This window comes from Apteryx mantelli, chromosome 9 (genome assembly GCF_036417845.1).
Source record: "Apteryx mantelli isolate bAptMan1 chromosome 9, bAptMan1.hap1, whole genome shotgun sequence".
NCBI lineage: Eukaryota > Metazoa > Chordata > Aves > Apterygiformes > Apterygidae > Apteryx > Apteryx mantelli.
The window spans coordinates 13,098,146-13,106,995 of NC_089986.1; the positions used below are offsets into that span (position 1 = coordinate 13,098,146).

Sequence of the window (8,850 nt, forward strand, 5' to 3'; positions counted from 1 at the left end):
AACATTCCTTTTCTGATTTACAGTGGCAAAACAAACATTCCTTTCAAGGCTAGAGCTCTAACAGATTTGGACACTGAGCATCCACCTTTGCAACCAAATAGTTACACAGACTGAGAAAACACTGCCATATCTACTGAACTTGGCAATGGGACTGATTACTCACAGTGTCAACAGGTGCCAGAGTGCACTGACCAAATAGGGAGTTACAGTAGAGAGAAGTATCAGCAGTCAGTGGGCAGGCAGGCTACTGGCCTGCCCTAGTGTTATAAATACCTTGTCTTCCTATAAATTAATATCATCTCTTGTGACACTTAGCTGGGATTGACAGCCCAATTCTTACAGGAGCCATGGGAACAAATTTGGATAACCAGAATGTAAGGTCAGCTTTATGGATTAGTTTACAAGGAATCCTCAGAAAATGGGTATCTGAGAAGCACACATAAGCATTCAAGGCTGGTGCATTTGGTAGAATGGAGGAAACGGGGACAAATGGTAGAAATGGCAAGTGTAAGCACATGGGACAAAAAGTAAATACATACATTTATTATGTTACATTTATTAGAAATATTTCATTTACCTCAGGAAATTAACAAAAAAACCCAACGGAACCCTTTCAAGATAAAAGCTGAATTTATCTCAGAAACAATGGCTATTAGCGGTATGCTTTTTTAGAACAAAACCAGTCGACTTTATATAAAAAAAAGAATGATTTAAATAAAGGACAATAATCTGTTTAAAGCTATATTGATATCAACAAGGAAGAACAGATGTTGTAGTGTAACAGGTGTAAGATGTGCTTTGCAGAGCTATACTTTGTTACTCTAAAAAAGGAAGGACACCATGCTTTACAGTATGTTAACAAAAAATACCCTAAAATATCCCCTCCTCCTCTCCCCCAGTCCTTTTGTGCAGCCTTTACCATCTTCAATAGTAGAAACAGCCAAACGCAGCTACCACACAAAACAGACTGTCCTGGAGAAAAACAGAAGGCGGCTCTGTGTTAATAAAGGCAAACTCTGCTGGCCTAACTGAAAAGGCTAACAGCTAACATTTTGACCTGAACATTAAAAATTGTTAATAACCTTATATTGTAATATATTGCAAGTTTTTGTATTTTAGTAGGTGTCTTATTCATCTCAGTTGCTGGGTAACCCAGATCTGTGTGTCTCAATGCCAGAAGTGCCTCAATTTACTCCTTTCAAATACCCAAAGGTGTCAAGGTGTTGTTTCTGTGTGGACTCAAAAGCGTCTCAGTCTTGTCAGAGCTGAATACCTTAACCCTTGTCTCCTGCCTTCACCTCTGCAGGACCCAAAGCCGAGCGTCCCTCTGGGCTCCACCTGGCGGGTGTTCTTGGAGCATCTTTTCTAATACAGGATCCGCATGCATTGCTGTGGCGGGTCCCACCATATTCTCAATTGCAGCTCAAGAAAGAGGCAATGATGACCCAGGAACTGCATAAAGCACGAAAAATCTCTGCTGCAATGACCAAAGCCAATCTAGACAAATGCCCTAACCACCAAAGAGCAATGGTCCTGCTTGTATTCTCTAGCTCATGAAGAGCATGTTCCATTTCATGAACACTGCATAGCCTGGTACCTTAGAGCACTGTCTAGGCAATGAGAGCAGAGTCTGAATCCTTTCAGAGAATTTAACTTGGGAAGCGCTCTAACCATGGAACTAGGACAATAAGTGAGGAGGTTTTAAAAGAAAACCTTGACTTTTCCTCAGTCCTGGATTCTAGCCAAACTCTTCTACAGGTGTTCAGCAAAGCATATAAGAAAAGATTTATGTTTCAACATCTCCAGTGCTTCCGCTTCCCAACTGTAAAATCGGGATGACTATACTGACTTTTGTACAGTACTGTGTGATCTACTCAAGAAATTAGTTTTACTATATTGGATATTACATCTATGTAAGTTTTGTGAATGAAGATGTACATCATACTCTTTTGATACAGTGTTAGTTCCTTCCAAATGGTCTAGTGGTTGCTTTTATGCATTCCATATTGTAAGATCACTCTGTCACAGAAGAAGCAGTAGCCTTATACTTCTCCATGGTAAAACAGCCAATACTTACATTCATAAAAACATCATGAGCGTAGCTGTCAGTGTCAGCATCCCAGAAACATCGTGCAGCCATACTAGACAAAGGAGATAGAGCAAAGCCATTATCCGCACAGTCCATGAGTAAGGACCTAAGTGATCACATACTTTCCCTGAAAAGCAACCTGAACTTCCCTTAAAGATAAAGGGAACTGGAAGCATTTCCTGAATCCTGAGTCTAGATCCCTACTGCTGAATTCCACCACATGCTGTAACCCCTTCTGTACAGTGATCAAGCTCCATCTCCTAACTCATCAGCTGTCAACCCTGCCATCTCCACTGTGCAGCAGTGAGGTCTTGAAACCTCACTGCTCTGACGCTTAAGAATCTTGTAACTTCTGGCCTATCCATATCAGTGGCTAATTTAACTTACTTGTTCTTGTCCTTCACCTTCAGCACCCTTGTGGTGCGTACTCCCAATTTATTTATAGGTCGCTATCGTATTGCTTGGCAGCCTTCGTGTCTCTAGACTGTGAGCTGAGCTCTCCCAGCCTTTTCATATGTAGGCTCTCTGCCCCCTGACCATCCTGGGGGCCCTTTTCTGCACCTGCTTCAGCCTGAGCCTTACCTTGGAGATGAGCAACCAGACCATCACAGGATATGCCACATGAGAGCTAACTGCTGCCTTGTCTAATGGCATTGACACTCCCCTTTCTCTACTGGAATTGCCCAGCTCCTTGTCTGCCCGAGTCAGCCTCAGCTGACAGGCTCCCTGTTTGCCGTGCAATATATTGTTCCTAGTCTGTACATATATGACTTATTTCTATTGTTGAATTTCATCCTTTTTCTATTACTTTAGCCCTCAGGGTCATCCTGCTTTTCTCTCCAATATTCCAGTCTTCCTCTGGAAAGTCTTGGTTATCCAACATTTTGCACCAAGGGTATTAGTGATTATGATTTAATCTAGCCTTCTGCCTATTGTAAACTGGAGAATTTCCCCAACTGCTCCTTACAATCCATGCTGCTGGGTTTGATGTTTCAAATCAAACCACCTTGTTGAACCGTTCACTGTGATACAGTGCCTCTGAAGCAGTCTGCCTGCAGACGGACATGGCTGGCAAAAGCCTGAACAGCAGGTACAAGTGTTCCTGCCTGACCTCCAGAACATTGAAGCAGCAGATCTGATTACTGCTCTACTGCACTTATCTTCTACTCAAGTGCCCAGGCACAATAATAAAGAAAAACCCAGCAGATAAGGCACATACACCTTGTGGACTGTTCCCTTTTGTTTTCTCCTTACTCAGCAGTAATGGAAAGCTACAACCCACTACAGTAGCAAAGAGGAATTTTTTTTTCTGACTGCAGGCATCCAGGGCTAGATTTCAAGTGCTTAGCACCCACAGTTGAGGCTAAATTTCCATGACAGTACAGCATAGGGATTATAGAAATTTATACTTCTGAAAAAATGCTTATTTGGGGGAGCTTAAATGGAAGGGAAGTACTTATGGAAATCAAGCCTTAAATCATGATTTAGACACAAGTGAGTTACCATGGCTCTTGTGCACCAGCAGGGCCTTGATAACAGATTGGATGCATGCTCTACTCCATCATGAATACAAGGTAAAATGTCTTCCTGTAACACTCCTCACAATTGCTCCTCAGCATTTCACTTTGCTAAGAACCACCATACAGTCAATTATCACAGCTCAACTGACTCATAGTAACTCAATAAGCCACAGTAAGGAAATTGTGTCTCTAAGCCCTCACTTGCTTAAAGCCCTTTAAAGAGAAAAGAAAGTGCTTCACATTTTAGCTCCTGCAGAGATATTTTTGTATCTAGGAAAGTCAGAAGCAGTTTCCAGAGGGGAAAAAGTAAAAAACAACCCACAACAAAAGCAATAGAAATGCAATTAGAACATGCAGAACTTACTTTACTCCTTCTCCTCTCTGCTCTCCAATCACAACCTGCACAACCATTTTGTATCTGTCAAATCCCTCATCTGGAGAAAGAAAAAGTGAGAACAACAGCTTCGAACTCTATACTTATATTAAATATGATAACCACAAAACAGGACACAGACAGCTAAAGATTTCTGTTTACAAAGCAGTGTCCTATACAATATAAACTACATGCAACTGATAAAGTGGACAAACTGCCTCATAGCTTCATTCTCATATGTACAGAGTAGCACAGCCTTCATGTAGTTAAAGGGTGAGCAAAGTATTTGGCTTCTTTAAAAAGATGCATCTAAGGAAGAAGATGCCCCTGAACAGCCACAATAAATTCAAGTATTCTAGTTCTACAACTTTCAACACCCGAAAATATGGAGAGAATGTAAATAAGACTGCTTGTGGACAAAATCCAATTTAAAGAAATTGGCTTATTTTAAAACTGTTCTGATGCAAAGGAATTTTAAAGATGTTTCTGCCACATAGGAAGTTTCTTTTGCTTCTGAGCTGGGATAAAATGCCACATAAAAGCATATGCAGGTTTAAGTTATGTGTCTGCAGAAATATGTGGTTCTTTCACTATAGCAAAGAAATACCTTTGGGGCATAGGCCAGATCCAGTCAGGCCACATCAATGTTCCGGAAGACAAATCAGAAGAAGCACGTTTAAAATAAAATACACATCCTAATACCTTTATCTTCAACAAAGTGGTATCCCGGGAAGACTCCAGCACACTGTTTCCACTGGAAAATTGAACATGACATGCTGGGTCTGGTAACATCCACCATGTAAAGGCCTATCAGAGTTGGCAGCTGGTACAACGGCCACACTAGGCCAGTCTTGCTTCAGGCTATTGTGAGTGTGTTTACAGACCGCTGAAGCCAAGCTCTGCGCATATTAGCCTGGCATCAACACGTGCTGGGACTACAGCTGCTGCTCATTTTAAAACAGATGCATAACTCTAGGAGAAGCGAAAACCCACAGTTCGTGTGAAGGGTGACGGTATTTCCCTGCAATTGCTGCACATCAGCCCAGCAGATGGAGCACCAGCCTATCCCCAGGAAACAGCCAAACAAACTGATGATGCCAATTCACATTTCTGTGCTTGTGCCAGCACTGAGCGCAGGAAACACCTGCTGGATCCTGAAATAAGTTGTTGCACTCAAACGGTCAGAGGGCATCCTGCACAGCACCACCACTGCCTTTATCCAGTGGTGCAGGGCAGCATTCACACCCTTTCTTGACTGACTGCGCTTCTGACTCTCTCCTCCTTCATTGCTCCTGCTGGACCTTTTTCTGATTACCCTACTATTCCATTCTGACCCAACACTGATCTAATTTACAGCAAAAAAAAAACAACCCAGGACTGATTCTGTTTATTGGAGCAAGAGGCAAATAATCATCACTTATCCTTCCCTCTAATGCATCTTCTTTCCCTCTGAAACCCCTCCAAGACTGACGTCCAACACTAGCTAGTCTATATGAAAATACGTTTGTCTGTTCCTCCAAGCGAGGAACATATGTATATAGGCCAGGTTGTTTCATAACACTACATGGGAGTCAGTCAATGGAAGGAATAGGTTTCAATAATAGAGGGGGAAAGAGGGACACAATAAGAAAAGAAAGAACTCCCCCAGCAAAGCTCCTTACCTTTCAGTCGATCTTTTATCATCTCTGACAAGGATTTGGTAAGTTGAGGCATTTCTTCTGGGATGTACTGTACATTGGTCAACTTCTCTTTCAGTATTGCGTGGATACATTCTTTTACAGTAGAAGATTTAAATCTAACAGGGCAAAAAACAGCAACAAAAGGCCCAGAAAGTTCACATGACATGCAGAAACATAGATAAATGAAAGTTAATTTTTCCCAGATGGAGTTATTAAAAATGACAAAATGAAAACCGTAGAAAAAAAAGCCCAGCTAAAATGGAGGTTACTTAGTCAACCTTGCCACAAGCCAGAGGCAACCATTAGCACAGGTGCTAACCCCCCCCCCCAACCCCACCTCCATCTGGTCAGTGCTTGGAGGTAACTCTTCCAGAGCACATCTTCCCTGCTCCCCATGTGCACACCCCTCTTACTGCTGGTATAAAACATGTTCTGTGAGTCCAGCAAACCCAACACCCCACCTCTGCCCATGCAGCCCCATATCCCCAGGCCCCCCAGCCCCAAATCTCTCTGGTCCCCCAGACCTGACACCCCCACCTCTGTCCCACACCCCCAGGGCCCCCCGGCCCCAAATCTCTGCGGTCCCCCAGACCTGACACCCCCACCCCTGCCCCACACCCCCAGGGCCCCCCAGCCCCAATCCCCGCGGTCCCCAACATCCCCACCCCTGCCCCACACCCCCAGGGCCCCCTGGCCCCAAATCTCTGTGGTCCCCCAGACCTGACACCCCCACCCCTGCCCCACACCCCCAGGGCCCCCCAGCCCCAAATCTCTCTGGTCCCCAACATCCCCACCCCTGCCCCACACCCCCAGGGCCCCCTGGCCCCAAATCTCTGCGGTCCCCCAGACCTGACACCCCCACCCCTGCCCCACACCCCCAGGGCCCCCCAGCCCCAATCCCCGCGGTCCCCAACATCCCCACCCCTGCCCCACACCCCCAGGGCCCCCCGGCCCCAAATCTCTGTGGTCCCCCAGACCTGACACCCCCACCCCTGCCCCACACCCCCAGGGCCCCCCAGGCCTGCTCCCACCTCGCCGCCCCACCCCCACAGCCCAGCCCCCCGGCCCCAGCCGGGCCGCCCACCGGCGCTGGAAGCCGGGCCGCAGGCTGTACGTGTTCCCGGCCTCACCCTCCGGGCCCAGCTCGCCCATGGCGACGCCCCCCCCACCCCGCCCCGGCGTTGGTTACCCGGCAACCAGCGCCACTTCCGCCTTCCGCGCCCGTCCCCTCCCTCCCTCCCCCGGCGCGTCATGCGGCGTCAGCTACGTCACGACGCCGCGCGCCCTTTCCCGCCTCGCGTGGCCTCAGCAACGCTGGGGCGCCCTGAGGCGGGGGGGGGGGAGGCAGCTCCACACGGCCTGGGGGGCGCAGGCCATGGGGGGGGGCAGCTCCACACGGCCTGGGCAGCGCAGGCCATGGGAGGCAGCCCCACATAGCTGGGGGTCAGGCCATGTGGGGGGCAGACCCTGGGGGGGCAGCTCCACGCAGCTTGGGGGGTGCAGGCCCAGCCGGGAGCAGGCCCCGCACAGCTCCGGGTGGGCGCAGGCCCCGGGGCCGGTGCTGGACCCGTGCAGTTGGGGTTGGGCCTTGCTCCAGCGGCGGCACCGCCAGGCGCCTGCCCTCTGCGCTGCAGCTGGTGCCCCCAAAGCGGCTGCGTCTCCGGGGGCCAGGCCTGCTGGCGTCGCAGCTGTGCCTGCTGCAGGCTCCAGCTCTGCGTTAGCCGTGCTTAACCGTGAACGTCCTCCACGTGGAAAGGGTGGCACCGGATGAGGATGCTGAGTCAGTGGGATGCATGGCTCCTGACTGCCTTGTTATTAAAAACAATAAATTTAAAAATAAATATTTTATCCCCGTGGTTATTTTTAGCTTTTGACGAGAGCAGCTCCGAGGCAGACAGGAAGAGGAAAGGAGGGAGAAAGAACAGAGAGCGGCTTCAGATGGGGCCTGCTGTAATGTAAAGGGTGAAGAGCCCTGAAGGGTCCTGGGGCTGGTGTGGGAGTTCAGAAAAAAGCACCTTGTTCGGGAACGCCCCGCTCTGCCCTCGCGCCTCCTCCGCGCTGTGCAAATGCACCTGCTTTGCGTCAGGGCTGCGCTGGAGCATGCCATAGCGCAGCAGAGCCTGCTTGGGGGTGGGGGTGAGGGGTTGTTTTTGACTGCTGTATTTTATTGTTGTAAAGAAATAGTTTGATGATTCTGTTATTGGGGAAAGCGAATGTGTCAGAAGTGCTGATGGTGAGAGATACGGCCTCTTGCTTATCAGCCAGGAAGAGATCTTCACTTATCTCGGTACTTCACCTGTGCCCTGTTTGAACACAAGCAGCGTGAATGCCTGTACCCAAATTCCACTACAAGACTTGAAAGCTTGAGCTGCTGCTCCCTCCCTTGCTGTGGCAAAAGACTCGGTGGCTTTCAGTGACTGCAGACTTGTGTGTGTGGTCCGCGTGCCAGTAGGGCAGAGAAGTTCCCGGTGTGTTAGTGGGAGTTGGCACACACAGATGTATTTGCAAGACCAGCTCTCCAGCTGGACGCGAGCAATCTGTTGGTTTCCCACTGCTAAGCGTGCAGCTCCAGCCCTCGAGCACTGCTGGTAATGCCTGGGGTCCTGCAGGGGCAGAGGGGTGCTGCTCCGACCATGTCTGACTAAGCAAGATGGAGAAAAACAAAGACTGAGATCATTATTATAAAGCCTACTTCCCTCATCCTTGCCTTTGGGCTCCTGCACACAGTGTGTCTGACTCTGTGCTCCTTTCCTGTATTTGGGCTGTGCATGCCAATCCTTCAACACAGAGGTCCAAGCCTGTTTTGTCCTCTTACCCTAATGTGTAAGGCCAGCCATGGATTAGGAACTTCCTAACTCTTCAAGACAGGTGTAAAATTCCTGTTCTCAAATAACTAGATATCTTACACCTGCCAACAACTGGGTGCTCTTCCTTGTCCACAGCTGCTTTCTGTCCCAAAGAAGGTTGGCATATAGCTGAGCTTATGACAGTCATCTTCTGAGAAGCTCACATCCTGCTTCCTCTTTTGTTTATCTTGGTACAGCAATCGCTTCGATCAAGTTTCCTACATGCAGTTGGTGACACTGCTCAGAAAGGTCTCTGAGCGCTCACCCAAGTTAGAATGGAAACAGCGCTAAAATGCAGCCGGCTCTGGGGTGGAGCGTGCTGCGGCAGCTTAGAGTGCCCTGG

The 8,850-nt window shown here is 48.3% G+C and overlaps 1 protein-coding gene across 1 annotated transcript; it reads right to left on the reverse strand.

Moving 5' to 3' along the window:
* Positions 1–518: 518 nt before the first annotated feature.
* On the reverse strand, positions 519–6,819 carry DYNLT2B (dynein light chain Tctex-type 2B). The gene is made up of 5 exons (XM_067301446.1): positions 6,746–6,819; positions 5,644–5,777; positions 3,974–4,043; positions 2,078–2,141; positions 519–972 (listed from the first exon to the last, which is right to left on the reverse strand). The coding sequence occupies exons 1-5, from the start codon at positions 6,811–6,813 to the stop codon at positions 925–927; spliced, it is 384 nt and encodes a 127-aa protein (XP_067157547.1). The 5' UTR covers positions 6,814–6,819; the 3' UTR covers positions 519–924.
* Positions 6,820–8,850: the final 2,031 nt, after the last annotated feature.